Source organism: Colias philodice, chromosome 15 (genome assembly GCF_061535455.1).
Source record: "Colias philodice isolate Cphi_HAF_F1 chromosome 15, ilColPhil1 Martin Lab GWU primary, whole genome shotgun sequence".
Classification (NCBI taxonomy): Eukaryota; Metazoa; Arthropoda; class Insecta; order Lepidoptera; family Pieridae; genus Colias; species Colias philodice.
The window spans coordinates 3000850-3020064 of record NC_143100.1 but is presented as its reverse complement, the minus strand read 5'-3'; the positions used below and the strand labels follow the sequence as shown (position 1 = coordinate 3020064).

At 41.0% G+C, this 19215-nt stretch overlaps 1 protein-coding gene across 1 annotated transcript; it reads right to left on the bottom strand.

Moving 5' to 3' along the window:
* Positions 1 to 4178: 4178 nt before the first annotated feature.
* Positions 4179 to 18669, bottom strand: Ranbp21 (exportin-5-like protein Ranbp21). Its single transcript, XM_089704193.1, has 21 exons — positions 18596 to 18669; positions 18321 to 18387; positions 18009 to 18163; positions 17699 to 17858; positions 17406 to 17624; positions 16915 to 17085; positions 16308 to 16472; positions 16087 to 16215; positions 15524 to 15766; positions 15022 to 15152; positions 14595 to 14736; positions 13119 to 13302; positions 11786 to 11949; positions 11388 to 11555; positions 10760 to 11275; positions 10125 to 10353; positions 8697 to 8845; positions 8259 to 8432; positions 7593 to 7796; positions 6105 to 6278; positions 4179 to 4831 (listed from the first exon to the last, which is right to left on the bottom strand). The coding sequence occupies exons 3-21, from the start codon at positions 18146 to 18148 to the stop codon at positions 4688 to 4690; spliced, it is 3606 nt and encodes a 1201-aa protein (XP_089560319.1). The 5' UTR covers positions 18149 to 18163; positions 18321 to 18387; positions 18596 to 18669; the 3' UTR covers positions 4179 to 4687.
* Positions 18670 to 19215: the final 546 nt, after the last annotated feature.

Below are 19215 nucleotides of genomic sequence, written 5' to 3'. Positions count from 1 at the left end.
TGTGTTTCATTTTGAATTTAAATGTCTAGATTGCCCTAACGTGTTTGTTTACTTAATAAAATACGCATGGGAAATGGCTAATCAAACATAAAGAATTATAAGTCATTTTAAAATACAACGTATGTATATTTTAGTTTACGAAAGTCGAAATCTAAATACTTAGGTAACTACATAAAGCACTAGTTATTATTCTGTGCCTAAAGTTTAAAATTTTTGAGTTGTTTAAAAGTGGTTAAACATTGTAAAAATATATGTAGAGATTCTACAATTCGGTCCTACAATACCATTGAAAAAGCATTTAAATATGATTGAAATGGAAAAAACATAGATATATTTTTTACAGATAATAATTTCAATAAATAATCTAACAAACATACAATATGGTTTCTATTAAGAACTGATAAAATAATGCTTAGGAAGCACTTCGCTAACAATAAGGCGAGATCGAAGTGAAGCACTTCCATATCGACACTAAAAAATGAACCCTGTGTTAAATTTTACTTTGAAAAATGTTACGGCTATACGTTTGATTGTTATAAACTTTGAAACAAAACAACATCGAACATGTCTCCGCCGAGTGGTTCGAAAGGCTAGCGCCGATATGACGAAGCGTAGCGCAGCATGAGCGCAGCGCATTTTTCATTGTAAACTATTATCGACATTGTCTTCATTAAAATAACGTTCAAAAAAGCGCAGCGCGTTACTTTTCGCGTGTGACACTACGATGCTCCCCGAAATAAATTATTGTTATTTGATTTTGAATTTTATTTTAAATGAAAACATTGTCGAAAATAGTTTGACAATGAAAAATGCGCTGCGCTGCGATTCGCCATATCTGCGCCGTGCCTAAAAATTAAAAAACGACTGCGACGCGCAAGTTTTCTATTCTATCGGACCGTAATATTTATTTGTAAGAATGATGTGCTCGCCATTGAAATGTTATGTTAATGTTCGCAATGTAAATTATTTTGAATGATCTAGGTATGTTTGATTTTGAATTCTGAAAAAATAGAAGATGGTGGCGAATGTACGTTTGTACTTTTGTATGGTAAAATGTTACACTAAAACGCTCGTTGCTTTATAAAGTTACGAAAGCATGTAGCGTAATGTTCGCAATGTAGTTAAAATATGAAAACGGCGATTGATCTATAGTAAGTTAATGCTCTAATAGCCCGTACTGTATTACTACCATTCCACTACACTGATTTAGGGATATTAAAATCTTATATATAAAAACTAGCGGTCCGCCCCGGCTTCGCCCGTGGTACATATGAAAAATAGATGTTGGCCGATTCTCAGACTTACCCGATATGCACAGAAAATTTCATGAGAATCGGTCCACCCGTTTCGGAGGAGTATGCAGACTAACATTGTGACACGAGAATTTTATATATAAGATTAATCGCAAAATGTGTTGGTAAGCGCATAACTCGAGAACGGCTGAACCGATTTCGATAATTCTTTTTTTATTATATTCCTTGAAGTACGAGGATGGTTCTTATGTAGAGAAAACGTAAACATGTACCACGGGCGAAGCCGGGGCGAACCGCTAGTAATAAATAAACCGAATTCTAAAACTGATTCCTAGGATACATAAAGGTGAGAATGTGTGGTTTTCTTTTGATTATGTACCTACTGATTCATTTAAAATTCCATCTGATGAAAGTCATTATTTTAAAAAACAATTTACTAAAATATTTTCATCAAAAAAACTGAAATATTATGTCGTCAAAGGAAGTACGTCTGATCACCATAACTAATTTGATAGAATATACATCAGATGAGTAGATATCGTTCATGTAGACTGTAGAGTGTATTTTAGACAAAAAAATAATGTGGATGTGTGGAGGAAAATAATGTGGTGGAAAATAATGGGAAAAGGAAAAAAGGGTTATAAAAAAAACACTTGGCTGTTTAATAATATATTTAAATAACATATAAACGGTTATTCACATTAGAATGTTTAACATTGCGAGTACGATATGGCCGAAATCCCCGGGCTCCATGCGAACGCGACACACCTCTCTATTTACAACACATTCTGTACACAAAATTACATAAATTCCAAATTAATCCTTAACGCTGTGATGAGTAACAAATTCATATGGATTAAGCGCATTTAGGTCGTTAGTCAGTCTTTGTGTTTCTCACGATGCCATAAGAGACAATTTCTTAACGTCTGTACTATTGAAAAGGCACTATTGAAACGAACATCGTACTAAAAGCTGATTATATCATGTTTACAAAAAATATTCTTTCTGATTTTAACAAAGCCCTTGAACAGTCCTCAGCCCATCATTTAGTTTTTAATATTCCTGGACCTCGGGCTGTTGTATTAAACCCCCTCTTAATGTACAAATGAAAAAATATAACACAAAAGTGTCCACGTCGAAGTACGTTAGTAAATGTAGATCTGAGACCTTATTCAAGCTAATGGATACCATACAGTTACATACATAATAATTATGACTAAAATATTATTGTTACTAAATAGGAACATTAAATTGATAAACAATCACGGATGGCTGATGCACAGCTTTACATGAACAATAAACTCAAGGTATTGATATAAAATTCAATAAATAAAATAATCTGTGATTAATTCCATGATACGAAACCATTTGTTCCTTTTTAATAAACAGAATAGATTCAATAAAACTTAAAATAAATCTAAAAATAATATCGCACTCGGTGTCAAAATAAAAAGAACATAATGAATCTATCGACAAAATAAAATTAAAAATATGTATAACACAAAACACGTTCCTTATAAGTCGCAAATAAAAACCCTTCAATTCCACAACAGCAATTCGTCATAATACAATACATTTACAAACTTTCAGACATCAATATAAACATTTTTGCCAACAAAATATACACGACCCTAATAAATAGTTGCGCTCTATATCGTATTTAATACTTTACACAGTGATGCCTCTGACCGATGACGCATTTGGCTAAATGTATAAATAATAATACATCCTACATACCCTCTGACATTTTCAATCATTTCCTTAAATTATTGCTTATAAGACACATTGTATGTTTATTGTTTTTATTTTTAAGTAGGTATACATTTGTATAACAAAATAAAAAAAATATTCGTAAGTACACTTGTACAATCTATACACAAACGCATCTCATAAATTTAGTGGACAACAGCTTAGTTCCAACTTTTTATTTTATAATTGATAATAATTATACATAAGGTGATCTGTTGATGACTGACATCAATGTTAATGACTTTAAATTGTAACAATATTATAAATTCCCGGCATTTCAATTTTTTTATTCATATTTACATAATATGTCATTCATCTTACATGTCCATCAACTAAATATCCTAATTTGGTCTTAGATGTTATTATGCATTATATTGCCACTCCAATTAAAAAATCTAACTCAACATCTCATTTATTTTATGTAATGGCCATGGAGTAATTACGTATGAATAGCAATTACTGACAAATGTGATAGATGTTCTTTAGCCCAAAGATGTTTGGAATTCAGTCCACTTATTATAAAACAGCCACAATATCATATGAATGAATTATATATTCTTTATTATTAGACATCGGATTATATGCACTAACAAAATGCCAAAATATGCATGCAAATATGCACTAAAAACTACTGATATGCCTAAAATATGCACAATACAAAATCAAAAAACTTTTATTATTTTTATATATTTAAATCAAAGATTGTACAAAAACAGTGAAATTTTCTTGAAATTAAGTATAGTTTTGTGCCAATATACAATTAAGCATTTTTACCCAAATTTTCGAGCGCAAATTTGTGACGTTTGTCACCCGCGAGCCCAGTGTTGCCACCTTAGACCTTTCCGGGCTTAATCTAGCCCTTTTTTTAATTCAACCCGTGTTTTAAGTTTTTAGCCCCAAAAGGGTAATCTAGCCCTATTTTGAATGGCTAAAATTTACTTAAAATGGAGCCCATTATGTAATTTTTGCCATTTTACCATGCCAAAATAGGGTTTGTTTACTCGCTGAGCGTTCTGATTGGCTAATAAGGGTTAGTCGACCAATCAAAATTCCCTCTACTTAACGAAATATGCACGATTGGGGAAAAAGGCTAAAATATGCACTAACGCCGTAATTACAGAGTTTTATGCATTTGCATATGCAAATATGCAAATGCATATAATCCGATGTCTATTCATTATATTTTAAACCGATGATTCCTGACTTCCACGGGAAGACGATTCTATTACACAACAATTTATAACTTTATCACATAACGCGACATCGCAGACGCAGTATACAAATCAAACCACATCACGCAACTCCACAACGCATCTGTATAATATCCTATCCAAGCAAACGTTGCTTACTCTTATCACTTAAAAAAAAGACGGGTTGCACTCCGGGAGTGCCGGCAGAAGTGAAAACTTGATTATTAACGTTGAGCATGTTTGATATCCATCCGTCTTACGCTTTTTCGATCAGGTCACGTGTCCTGACGCGAGTTTAAGATTTTATACCCATTACAGAAAAAGTACTTAACGCCGCTAAAGAAGTTTTCACTTCAAAAAAAGCCGATTCTCAGATCTACCCGATATACACACGAATTGAGAATCGGTCGAGTCAGATATACAGAGCGCGTGAACCAATCACAAGCCAAATGCGTCAGTATCGGGCGAGCCGTCGTCGCGTTCGCACGTGCGCCGCTATGTGGGCGCGTTCGCAAACAACTGTTCCAGCCCTCCCTCTGTGCCGTCCACGGTGCGCTTCTCTTTGGGCGCGTGCATGGTCGGCAAGTCTAGTATGAACACCTCCTTCTTGAATAGTTGCCCCACGTTACGGCCGATTACCTGCAATTCATTTTATTGTTATAAAATGTTCCTATTTTTGTGAATAAACAACTATAGTAGAGCCATTTTAATAGGCAACATTTGACAGTTCAACAAAATTCAACAATGTAACCTAGTAACGACGACATAGAATAACATGATATTTCGTTTTGTTAGAACTGCACATTTGCTTAACTTTTTTCAAAAACGATTACATATTTATAATAATAATGACCGATACAAGTAATTTTAAGATTTCATATTACTGATAAACCATTCTAAACATAATTAACAATTTCTGAATTAAAGAACTGACGTCGCTACAATTTTGTGTCAATAAACTTTTTTTCGTTTTAAATACCAGAGACGTTACTCTAAAAATCGAAATCTGACATCTAGAATCGAATGCATTGATTACTTGTGAATAAAAATCATCATAAATTAATAAATGTGTTTCAAGTTCGATTGACAAATTTTTCAAGTCAGTATCGATTAATTCACTTTAATCGATGTTTTTAAGCAGGTTACCTCTCTTCGAAGATAAAATTGATAGACGTCAAATGTTGCCTATTAAATTGGCTCGACTATAGACTCACTATTCATAAAAAAATGTCCAAAGAAAAACTCTGCATACGCGTCTATAAGGAAGAGTTTTCTAATAAGCGTAAACAATATACTTTGAAATTTATTGCCACGAAATAAGGAGGTTCAATAACTCTGTTCGGACACTTTTTACCGACTTGAAGTAATAGACAACTTGTGACTTGTAAATTTATTTATTTACTAGCGGTCCGCCCCGGCTTCGCCCGTGGTACATATGAAAAATAGATGTTGGCCGATTCTCAGACTTACCCGATATGCACAGAAAATTTCATGAGAATCGGTCCACCCGTTTCGGAGGAGTATGCAGACTAACATTGTGACACGAGAATTTTATATATAAGATTTATTTATGTGTATTAAGGTACCTTACAGTTAAACATAAATTAAATAGAACATTTTACAATTATATACGCCAATTACAAGGTACACCAATAACAATCAGATAAATGTGTGTGAGCAAAGAAAAATATAAAAGATACGGTGCTAATGATTAACAAATACTTAAAGATCTAAGAAGAAATAATAGTTAATTATTATGCAAATTAATGTTTTCTCCACATAGTTGCTTTCAAATTATTTGGTTAGCATTAATTCTACATTGAAACTACACTTTAATTTTAGTTTTTGGCTTGTGTTTGTATATGTGTGGGTGCGTGTGTGTGTGTGTGTTTGTGTTTGTGTGCGTACTCACCCTAGAAGCGATCTTCTTAAACAGCTCCTTCTTGCTCTTATCGATCTTGGCGGGTCTGGCGGGGTGCGCGGTGAGCTTCTCGTCGAGCCGGCGCAGGTCGTGCGCGTCCACGTCCGGGATCGCGCCCAGCACGCTCGCCACGCCCGGGAAACGGGGCCGTAGCGTTTCGTACGCCTAGTTACGTTATAATAGTATTTATTTTATTTTATTTATTTATAAGCTTTATTGCACACAAACAGAAAATACAAATTTTACTTAATAGGACATATTTAGTCAAAAGGCGGCTTTATTGCTGCAAGCAATTTCTTCCAAGCAACCCATTCGATCAGTGACATAGTTAAAGTATTAAGGATGATTATGTTCACGATAAAATAGGTATTAATAATAATTAATTAATAATTAATATTATATAGGTTGAGTTTTCAATCTGTGTAATATCGAATTGTTGAAGGAAGAAACAGACTTTCATGAAAATGAAATCTGTATTATCAGATTTTGGTAAAATCTATATTCCTAGTCTCGAATCGAACGCGATCATTTTGAAATAAAAATACTCTATATTACACTAAAACATAATGTAAGAGACACTATCTTTTAGTTTAATAAGAAATAAATGCTGAAAAACAATAACATTACGGAAAATTTTAAGAAAGTCCTGATTTAAAAAAAGAACAGGTATACGCCTTTCAACTTTAATCAATAAACTGTTCAGAATGAGTCATTATTCGCATCTCGCGATATCACCTGCGTAATAGAGTTTTTCCTTTTTATCGTAATGCATCTAATCCTTATGTAATATCAGAATCAAAATTAGGCTAAATTACTTCTTATTACATCGGCTATCTGTCTGTGAAAGCGATTATATTTATATTACAAAGATACACTGTTACAAATGACTCGAAATTTTGTGTCAGTATCTCCCGGCCTATAAAGATATGTGTAACTCGTGAGTGAGTGTACCTGCACGGCGAGTGAGTGTACCTGCACGGCGAGTGAGTGTACCTGCACGGCGAGTGAGTGTACCTGCACGGCGAGTGAGTGTTACCTGCACGGCGAGTGAGTGTACCTGCACGGCGAGTGAGTGTACCTGCACGGCGAGTGAGTGTTACCTGCACGGCGAGTGAGTGTACCTGCACGGCGAGTGAGTGTACCTGCACGGCGAGTGAGTGTTACCTGCACGGCGAGTGAGTGTACCTGCACGGCGAGTGAGTGTACCTGCACAGCGAGTGAGTGTACCTGCACGGCGAGTGAATGTACCTGCACGGCGAGTGAGTGTACCTGCACGGCGAGTGAGTGTACCTGCACGGCGAGTGAGTGTACCTGCACGGCGAGTGAGTGTACCTGCACGGCGAGTGAGTGTACCTGCACGGCGAGTGAGTGTACCTGCACGGCGAGTGAGTGTACCTGCACGGCGAGTGAGTGTACCTGCACGGCGAGTGAGTGTACCTGCACGGCGAGTGAGTGTACCTGCACGGCGAGTGAGTGTACCTGCACGGCGAGCGTGAGCAGCGCCGCCTGGTTGGCCTCGTGCTGCCCGTGCAGGCGCAGCGCGTGCAGCACGGCCGCCAGCGCGCCGTTCGCCTCCGCCGCGCTCACGCTGTTCGCGCCGAGCGCCGCGCGTAGTGCCGGTAGTGCTAGTGCACAAGCACGGAGAGATGACGTTGAGTCGTTCCATGTGAGCGCGCGCAGGATCTGCAAATGGAATAATAAATTGATCATCGTGCCATACCAACACATCTTGCATACAATAAGATAACACAAGAATAAACTTTTAAAGGCTCACCTGCTGTACACCTACACTGTGAGTTGTACATCAAGGGTAGACTCCTTTATTTTATTTTACTCAACTCTAATCAACTCTAATCTAAAAAAAAATCAAATTCTTACTTTTTATACAGTTAGCATCCAGCTTGAGTATAGCCGAAGTAAACGATCATGCTGATTGTCATCCAACGTGCAGGATAGAAAATAAGAAGGACCATCATTTAGCTTATTTAATTAAAGATTCATTCATGCATGAAACCACGTAATGCTTGGCATGGCCGCATTATCGTCTAGGGACAGCTCGGACACGTGTTCCGGCGTTCGTGCCGCCGCCTCCCATACTGTCACTACTGCCACCTAGCGACATACCCCACTCGGCGCAATACCCACCGTGTGCAGCAGCGCCGGGCCCGCCACGGGGTCAGCCAGCAGCAGCGCGCCCAGCTCGGACACGTGTTCCGGCGTCCGGGCCGCCGCCCCGCCCGCAGTGCCGCCGCCTCCCATACTATCCTCGTCCATGTCCACGCTCGCTTCGCACGCCACCCCGCCTTCTACTAGCGACACCTGGTGGCAAGGATAATGGATTATGTACTCAAAACAGACATAGAAATTGTCACTGTTTCATTTTTTATCGAAGATCATTAATAAATTATATTATGCGATTTAAAGTTAAACGTTATTAAATTTTATAGACGAGCCTGACGTATTTTATAAATTCAGATTTCGAGTGTATTAAAAAAATAAAAAAATATACATATTTCCGAAATGCATGCTGTCTAATCCCTGAATCGAATAAACACTTATTTTACTTATATCTGACATTTATACCTTTAATACTTCTAAATATTCTCTAGTAAGATGGCGGACTAGCATATCTTCTAAAACTTCTTGCGATTCACTCCCACACTCCTCTTCCAGTTTACCAGACTCGTACAGCGACGTCACGTAGTCCCAACGTTGTGTTAAATGTACAACCACTGAAAATATAAATTTATTAAAAATATTTTCCATATTTTATGACAATGTGTTTTTGTTTTTAGAATTATCATATCATATAATATATTAAGTAGATAGTGATCCACATTGCTAATTGTAGCAATGTGGATCACTATCTACTTAAAATTAACTTTATGTTTATTTACATCAAAATAAAATAATTTAAAGACGTTTACGCGTACACGTAATACGTGTTTATATAATTATTTTAATATTTTGTGTAAAAAAAAAAAAATAGCAATGTGATAAACATTTAGATAAAAGCGTACTCGTGTACTACGGTTAACATTTTTGCTTTACCGGCCTTTTATGGACAAATAAGCTCTTTACTTGAAGGCCCCAATATCGTAGTTGTTCGGGAACACCGCAGGTGGCAAATCGTTCCACAGTTTCACCGTACGCGGAAGGAAGTTGCGGGTGAAGCGGACAGTGGTGGAGCGCCAACCATCCAGATGGTGCGGATGGAACAAAAGCAAGGATTAGGGAAGCGAGTCAACTATATAGTGTATACTAACTGAGCGGCGCGGTGTGCTGCAGCAGCGGCAGCGCCACATCGGCGTAGTGCGCGGGCGGGCAGTGCAGCAGCAGCGGGCGCAGCGCGGCGCGCAGCACGCGGCGCAGCCAGTGGTCGGGCAGGCGCGCGGGCGCTATAGTGTATACTAACTGAGCGGCGCGGTGTGCTGCAGCAGCGGCAGCGCCACATCGGCGTAGTGCGCGGGCGGGCAGTGCAGCAGCAGCGGGCGCAGCGCGGCGCGCAGCACGCGGCGCAGCCAGTGGTCGGGCAGGCGCGCGGGCGCTATAGTGTATACTAACTGAGCGGCGCGGTGTGCTGCAGCAGCGGCAGCGCCACATCGGCGTAGTGCGCGGGCGGGCAGTGCAGCAGCAGCGGGCGCAGCGCGGCGCGCAGCACGCGGCGCAGCCAGTGGTCGGGCAGGCGCGCGGGCGCTATAGTGTATACTAACTGAGCGGCGCGGTGTGCTGCAGCAGCGGCAGCGCCACATCGGCGTAGTGCGCGGGCGGGCAGTGCAGCAGCAGCGGGCGCAGCGCGGCGCGCAGCACGCGGCGCAGCCAGTGGTCGGGCAGGCGCGCGGGCGCTATAGTGTATACTAACTGAGCGGCGCGGTGTGCTGCAGCAGCGGCAGCGCCACATCGGCGTAGTGCGCGGGCGGGCAGTGCAGCAGCAGCGGGCGCAGCGCGGCGCGCAGCACGCGGCGCAGCCAGTGGTCGGGCAGGCGCGCGGGCGCTATAGTGTATACTAACTGAGCGGCGCGGTGTGCTGCAGCAGCGGCAGCGCCACATCGGCGTAGTGCGCGGGCGGGCAGTGCAGCAGCAGCGGGCGCAGCGCGGCGCGCAGCACGCGGCGCAGCCAGTGGTCGGGCAGGCGCGCGGGCGCCGCCAGCAGCGCGCCGCACACCGCGCGCGCCAGCCCGCCCGCGCCGTACAGCTCGCGCCCCAGCGACGCGGCTGCCGCGCCCACCAGCTGACACACCTGTATACACAACTTAGTATTAATATGTATTACGGACTCTTTTCTTTGTTTTACCTAGCCTTTTTTGGGCAACAATAGGTAAAATTAAAATTTAACAACAATATAAATAGTGGACATCAGAAACCACAAAAATAGTATCTTTATAATTCTTGTGATAGGATTATAACGATTTTTTTCTTAAACAGAAAAATGTCCAGTTCAAACGAAACGTAACACAAATACCCCACTGGTACAGATAATAAATTGCAAAAAAACCTAGTTTTGTGTTATATCCTATACATAATTAATTTGTTGTATAAAAATTACCAGTATTATTTATAAGTATAGTAAATTCAAGTGTTTCAAACAAGTATGTCGCTACCATATAGATGAAGTTAAGAACAACAACTATGAATATTAAACTTACATTATCGTGCAATGTGTGCAAGAAATTCTGCATTCTATCCTGCGGCGTTGTAGCTTGAGGCACTGAGAGCGGCGCGAGCGGAGTATCATCGCGCATGCCCAGTAAGTTCCTCCTCTCAGCGGGCGGTGGTTGTAGTGCACGCGCATGCGCAGGGTGGCGCAGATTTACTGCATGTGGAGCGTGCAGTTCGTGCAACGCGCGGCCCAGGGCTAGCGCGTGCGGGAACAGCGGCAATACATGTGCTGCGGCCGGGTTGCGCCAAACCGGGTTCCCGGACGGAGTGAGTCCGGCTCCGAACCCGCCACGGGCAGCTTTATCTGGATCCGCTGGCACGCAAGTACGTTTGACGACACCGAGCGCGAGGGATAGCGCGTGGAGGAGTGTACGGCGAGCTCGACCGCGTTCTTCGTCCGCGTCTGTGGGCGGCGCGTCCAGGCCGATTAACCGGGCTAGAGCTTCTGCACTAGTGAGATGCGCGGATAGCGCTGCCCAACGCGCGCTGCAATCGCCCAACACCTAAAAGCAAAAATAATTGTAAGAAATTTAGTGACGTCTAGATAGCAAAATTATCTCCAGTATTTTAACTATTTTCCCATAGAAAATTGGCACCCTGTATAAAATTATGTACCTGAGCAACGAGCGCACTCTGCCGCTCGTAGCAGCACAGGTGGTTGGACACAAGCAGCAGCGCCTCCTGCAGCGTGACGCTCTCCACAGCGCTGAGGTCGGGCCGCGCCAGCGCCGCGCGGCACATCTCGTGCAGCCGCGGGAACACCGGCAGCAGCAGCAGCGGGTACTGCACAACCAGTGAAAATGTTGATACACTATTTATTTTGTACGTTTTTTGGCAATGTGATTTCACCTGATTTATATAGTTTATTACCATAAGTCACTTTTCAACGGACATGGATTTAAAGTTATCAAAGTATTTAAAAAAAAATGAGAAGTAATAATGAAATGTACGTAAATCAAAAGTGATATGAATTTTAAATTTTCATCAAAACAGTTAGCAATGATTTCAGTTACCTTAGAGCCCAGTTTAACGAGCAGACCAGCAGCGTGTCTGCGCACGTTTTTAACAGCACGCGCACCGCGGCCCTCGGGCGGCGCGCCTTCATACACCAGCGCTGCGAAGATCTTGTCCAGCACACGCGGTAGCAGCTCGGCGCCCGCGCAACCTACGCTTGGCCCTGGATAAAACAAATTATATTTAATGATTTTTCTCTTACTTCGGTTCAGTCAACACATAGAAAATTTAAAAGAAATAAACATAATATATAGACCAAGAAAAATATATATACCTATGTTATTGCATATTTGTACATTAACAACACGTGGAATACTTTTCAACAAATTAACACTTTCATAAATTCACAAATAGTTCCACTCACTTAAAGTTTTAACTACTAAATCATTTATATGGTTAACACACAGTTTGCTAGCACCATAAATGGGGCCACTCACCGGCCAGCTGGCTGTACGCGCAGCTGAGGAACACGAAGAGCGCGGATATGAAGGAGAGCAGCAGCGACAGCAGCAGCGGCGCGCGCGGCTCGCACGCCACGCAGCGCTGCAGCAGCCGCAGCCCCTCCGCCACGTTGGGCCGCGGCTCCGCTTGCAGCAGCCGGGACAGCACCACTCACCGGCCAGCTGGCTGTACGCGCAGCTGAGGAACACGAAGAGCGCGGATATGAAGGAGAGCAGCAGCGACAGCAGCAGCGGCGCGCGCGGCTCGCACGCCACGCAGCGCTGCAGCAGCCGCAGCCCCTCCGCCACGTTGGGCCGCGGCTCCGCTTGCAGCAGCCGGGACAGCACCACTCACCGGCCAGCTGGCTGTACGCGCAGCTGAGGAACACGAAGAGCGCGGATATGAAGGAGAGCAGCAGCGACAGCAGCAGCGGCGCGCGCGGCTCGCACGCCACGCAGCGCTGCAGCAGCCGCAGCCCCTCCGCCACGTTGGGCCGCGGCTCCGCTTGCAGCAGCCGGGACAGCACCACTCACCGGCCAGCTGGCTGTACGCGCAGCTGAGGAACACGAAGAGCGCGGATATGAAGGAGAGCAGCAGCGACAGCAGCAGCGGCGCGCGCGGCTCGCACGCCACGCAGCGCTGCAGCAGCCGCAGCCCCTCCGCCACGTTGGGCCGCGGCTCCGCTTGCAGCAGCCGGGACAGCACCACTCACCGGCCAGCTGGCTGTACGCGCAGCTGAGGAACACGAAGAGCGCGGATATGAAGGAGAGCAGCAGCGACAGCAGCAGCGGCGCGCGCGGCTCGCACGCCACGCAGCGCTGCAGCAGCCGCAGCCCCTCCGCCACGTTGGGCCGCGGCTCCGCTTGCAGCAGCCGGGACAGCACCACTCACCGGCCAGCTGGCTGTACGCGCAGCTGAGGAACACGAAGAGCGCGGATATGAAGGAGAGCAGCAGCGACAGCAGCAGCGGCGCGCGCGGCTCGCACGCCACGCAGCGCTGCAGCAGCCGCAGCCCCTCCGCCACGTTGGGCCGCGGCTCCGCTTGCAGCAGCCGGGACAGCACCACGTCCAGTACCTAAGTACATAGGAAGTAAACTTCGAATAAAAAAGGAGAGCAGAGTAACCATGATAGATAGCTACAAACGCAGTACAAAAAATGTACGATTACCTAATCGTACAGACAATACATGTTCCCGGAATGCAATGCGTCGATGCATATTTTATTATATTGTAATATTAATTATTATTTTACCAAACAAGTTCAATTCGCAGTCGGACTCCGTACCGGCCGGTGCGTCATAAAACTCAATCTCATCTAATCCCAATATAGTAAAGAAATAAATAATTTGGAAAATCCAAATTTGGAAAATCCTCATAATTTTTTTTTAATAAATATTTATTAATTATTTATTTTGTTTATTTAATAACAATTAAACCACATCGAATCAGACCCTGAAAAATGAAAGGGTTCTATTCCTGAGCATACTCAAGCGTAAGAGAAAAAAAAAGACTCGATTAGTAAAGTATTTCGGTCACTATCGTGTTAACAAGAAAAAGGATCCGCACATACAGACACACGGACGTCCAAGACAGAACTTAATTAAACTGTTTTTAACTAGTTTAAATAACAAAAATGACATCAAAAATATCATGAACGTTAAAAATAGTGTTTTATCTTAATATGTGTGTGTATGTATTATCTTACAAGTGCAATGTATGATACATAAAGACATTTTAAGTTTGAAAAATCAGATGTTTTGCGCGAAGTGACAGTAGTACCCACCTCAACGCTTCGCTTATGAGGCGTGCAATATATCTAAATCTCAATCTTATATCTCTATCTTATATTTTATCCCATTACAAAAAAAGACATTACTAAACCTATTAAAAAATTGGTTGTCTGTAAAGTCGGATTACTGACGATAGTTGATACGTGACAACGGCCTATTGTGCTTCTTTGTCGCTCGTTCCGCGCTCTCGCTTGCACTTCAAGCCTACATGGAACGCCCCAGAGCGAGGTAACGCCGCATGAGTCATATTTTTTCGTGCGTGCAGCCGGCTATCGAATTATAAGTCGTTGTCACGTCAAAAACACAACATCCACACAAAAAGGGAAGATATCGAAATACATATATGCAACCAAAGGATGTTTGATCACGTCTCGCGGTGCTTTTGTTACGCCCCGCCCCCTGACATGTATCTTTCATTTAGCATTGATGAACGTGATTTACACTTCTATACAATTTATTCGCAAGAAATAACCCATTTACCGAACATGCAAACATAAAAAATCAAGTAAGTTTGCAAAATTTCAAAAAAAAAACTAATCTTATAATATTTTAGGGATTTAAAAAAATGCAATTATACCTGTGCAAGTGCTTCCCACTCTACATGCAATGGATGCGTCACGTCCACAGTCGGTGGAGCTGACTCCAATTTGTCCAGCGCCGTTTGTGTCCACTGTTCCACATATGACCATGTCACTAAAGGCGCTGCTACCATACAGTACCTAAAAACGTACAAATCGATTAATTTAAGATACTTTTCCAAAATTAAAAAGAAAACATTATTAAGGGCTGATTTTTCAATCCTTGGATAAAACTTACCCGTCCAATAAAGTATTTCACGATAATTTTAAAATGTCACGTAAACTGTCAAATACGGGCAATAAGAATACATTTTTGAAATGGTAGTTTTATACATTATTCGACGAATAAATTTTATCCACGAATTGAAAAATCAGCCCTTAGTAAAATAACCGTCAGATAATTATTTTGCTCTTCAACATGCTCACCTAAAGCTCTCCAAAATTTCGGTACGACAACGACTGAAGAAAATTGCGAACTCTTGTTCACTGTCGTAATCCATACAAGCATATGACACTGCGTCGTTTGAACCACTCACACGCGATGATGGGTATGTTACCTGGAAAATTGATTATTTTTTTAAATTGCAGTGCTACTTAATATTAACAGAATGATAAAATAGCAGCTTTTGAATCACATTAAATTATAAACTACATATTTAAAAAAATATCTTTAGTATTTGTCTGTTTTTTTTTTTATATTCACTATTTATATTCACTACTGTTTAGTGATATGGTCCCATTTTTTTACATCCATATTTAAAAAAATATATAACGAGAAATTACTCGCTCTTGCTCTTTTTTTTAATAAAATATAAGTAATCCCTCCTTTTCTCCAATTCTACGAAATTGAGCACATTATATGAAAACTACAAAAACTAATCAGGCTACACTACCCTGTTTGTAATATGTATGTATATAGTGGACTAACCTTAAGAACTTTAGGTGCAGCAGCATGCAGCCACCGCGGCAGCACTTGCAGCACGTGCGGCAGGCGCGAGATCTGCTCGTGCTTCAGGAACGCGAGCCACAGCGAGTTAGCCGTGTGCGCGAGTGTTAGCGATGCGTGCGATGTTAGTAGCAACGCGCTTTCGAGTAGCACGGGCAGCCAGCGCTCAGAGTTGGACGCAAAGTTCCACAGCGAGGTCAGCTGCTGCGCGAGACCTGCTAACACCTGTTGATATAACATGTTATTGAGTTGTTGTATACTTTAGTTATCAAATTAGAATTTGTGCTAACACAAATCTAATAGACACTACATTTATGATTTAATGCAAACCAGATTACATGATCATAGTTCATCAAAAGTGTTTGTTAGAAAGATTTGCAAATTACAATAAAAAATAAAATATATGGAAAAATGTCAGAACATTTTTTTCTACCTTATAAACTTTTATCAATAGTTAATGAACATTCAAGATACCAATTTAAAAAGCAATGTAACTTATTCCCCATAAATAATTTCTACTGTTGCAATAAATATGAACAAAATACCTGAGAAAGTTTCTTCAAAAACAGGTAGTGGTTTTCATCCATTGCAGAAATACTCGACACGGCTGCGCGATGAATGCATGAGATTGCATCTTCACTGAATAATATCATAAGTGGTTTGCGCTCTTTTGTCTGAAAAAACGTGTTAAGTGAAATAAATTTTTATATATTTTATTTGTATATGGCTTCAAAACTTTATACAGCAGATTCAATAATAAACTTACAGAGCCTTTCCTATTCACAATTTGCAGCAAGCATTCAGCAGCAGGCAACTGGAACACATCATCTTGTAGCAAAATGCATAGAATTTGTAGCAGGCGTCCATTGTTGGTCACTACATGATTTGTAGATACCCATTCTACAAATCCCGTCAAGGTTAACAGGACCACCTAAAAGTATTCAAATACAATAAAAACCAATTATAAAATAATGTGTATCAAACCTACTTATGTAAATTAAATATATCATTAGTAAACAAATCTGTAAACTACTTTACTTGTTATAGATAACAACTTATGTAACAATAAATATTGCATAATCTGAGTCCTTGGTTATATTGGTTATATATAAAACTAGCTTTCCGCCCACGGCTTCGCCCGCGTTTTCAAAGAAAAACCCATTCCCATAGGATTTCGGGGATAAAACCTATCGTATGTCCTTTCTTGGGTATCAAAATATCTATATACCAAATTTCATGCAAATTGGTTCAGTAGTTAAGGCGTGATTGAGTAACAGACAGACAGACAGAGTTACTTTCGCATTTATAATATTAGTATGGATTTGTCTTTATACTATAAAAATATACACAAAAATCATGAAATAAATATATACCTGTACAACTCTACCATTGCTTGCGGCAGCATTATAATCCCCCGCTGCTGTCTTCTCTCTAAACTCCTGGACATGCAACTCTATGAGACGCATGAAAAAGGCAAATATCTCTGCCATATTGCTTGTGAGGGCTTGGTAGATGTCTTTTCGTCGTTGGTGCTGCTCCAGTGTCTGTAATGAATAAATATTGGCATGCAATCATCTTTTGGTAGATATAATATAACACAAATTATATGTATCTTTCTTAATAAACTTTAAAATCTCTAATAACAAAAAAAGAAAACAAATAATCCTATTTTTAATTTTAACAAGTAATTACAATATCTTTTACAAGAATGTTAAACTATGTATTTGCCTAATAACTCAGGCCCCGGAATCACAGATATAAAAGAAAATCTATTGTGTCGTGGACCGATCGGGCCGTTCAGGGCTCAATGGGTTAATCAACGACAGTTAAAAACAAATTTATAGTTTCATATCTAATAACTTACTTGTAAAGTAGCAACATCTTCAACAAGTCTAAGAAACACATGCAGCACAATTTGAGTATGCAAATGTCCCCTAGAACAGGCATCACTGAGCTCAGATAACAATGTGGGCCATTGCTGAGGCCACTCTCGTTTAATCATTTCCACGATCACACGAGCTAAGGCATCATTCAAGTGCCCTGTCTCCCAACCACCCATGTATAACAATTTCATGGCATTTTCCTAAAATGAAGGAAAAAATATTTTAATTTGTGTAAATTCTTATTCATCAAAGATAAATTAATGATTATAAAGACCTTGATAAACAACTTCTCAGCTTGAGTTATTTGAGTCCACCTATATTTAACTGTGTGTTCCATAAGCTGCAGACCAAAATGCTTGACCACAGGAGAGTAGTGGGCTGTGCTCGCCAACAGTAACCCAGCTTGTGCACACCATGGAGAGTTTTCTTTAAAACTGAAAACATTGTGAATGCAACTTTGTGAAGTTTGATTTTTTTTTTGTTTTTATTTTTCAAATACAACAAAATTTGATTGCATCTCTTGTAATAAAGGCCTGTATAACAATCTTATTAGATAGGATATTCATACTAATATTCAACCATACCTCTCACATGCATTATAAGCTTGATTTCTTGCTTCATGTGCAATAGTAGGGTTAAGAGTCAGCTCCACAGCACGGCTCAGTTCATCAGCTATGAGGGCCACCTCCCCAGCCACATCGGTTCCATTTGCTCCCATGTTCATTGTAGCTTGTCTTTGCTGTACATTAATTAAAACCTATGTTCAACGACACCAATTAAGAATTTATACAAAAGGCATAAAACAGCTGTTAAATGCATGATGACATATGAATGCAATTTATTGTTTTAGTCGATCATGAATAATTTATCTTTATATAACATAATTATTGTCTTACCTACAGTTTCCAATAAAATCAACCCCATAGAATAATATTTCACTTCATATTTTTTCGTATTTCAAAACTGCAAAAAAATTGCAAATATTTTAGCAAACAAAATAAAAGAATACTCAATGGCATGCACCGGGTGTTGTTTGGGTGTGAAATAAACAGTTAAATTACATTTTATAGTGTAATTAAGTAAAATGTGATTATTTTTTGCCATACTCTAAAATAACTTGCATTATTACGACAAAAAAAGAAATAAATTAAGATCAAAACATTGAAATTACCTCGTGTTGAAAAGAATCAGAAAATATTTCCATAGACAGTAGACACGTTCAAATCAAATTCATTCAAAGTGTTGTCACATAAAATCTCTTAAAAGACAAAATACAAATTGGACAGAGAGAAATTTCAAATCGTGATCATAGCAAGAACCTGTGGCAAGAACTATTCGCGATATATTTTGTGTATCTATCTCTCTGCAAATTAGCTCTGCAACCCAAGTAAATAAGTTTGCGTATACATTATTTCAATGCTGCAAGACCTTAATACGGCTCAAAAAGTAGTATAGATTTATGATACATTTATCGTTTTATTATGCTAGGCGTCCACTAGGCGGATCGGGCCAGGCCGCATCGCAACGCAAAAATACGCCGGCCTATGTTTTGTATGAAACATCGTCCATTAGCGACGGATCGGGTCGGGGCGGGCCGCAACGCATTGGCGGATATCGCTTCGCAGGCGGATTTCTGCCAGCGGTGCGCTGCGGCCGGGCCCGGCCCGCCCCGACCCGTCTAGTGGACGCAGGCAGGCGGATGTGAGCGGCGAGCGTCTGTTAGATAAAATCCGCCTAGGCGGTCCGCCGCGCCCCGTACAGGTGGACGCAGGAGCAAACAGCGCGTCCATT

What these genes read in the sequence shown, in the direction of transcription:
- Ranbp21 (XM_089704193.1), bottom strand. Translation starts at nt 18,148, where the DNA reads ATGAACATGGGAGCAAATGGAACCGATGTGGCTGGGGAGGTGGCCCTC. An exon ending in TCGTTAAACTGGGCTCTAAG is followed by an intron (nt 11,556 to 11,785) that starts GTAACTGAAATC and finishes CTGGTTGTGCAG; the next exon opens with TACCCGCTGCTGCTGCTGCC. An exon ending in TGCACACATTGCACGATAAT is followed by an intron (nt 10,354 to 10,759) that starts GTAAGTTTAATA and finishes TTGTGTATACAG; the next exon opens with GTGTGTCAGCTGGTGGGCGC.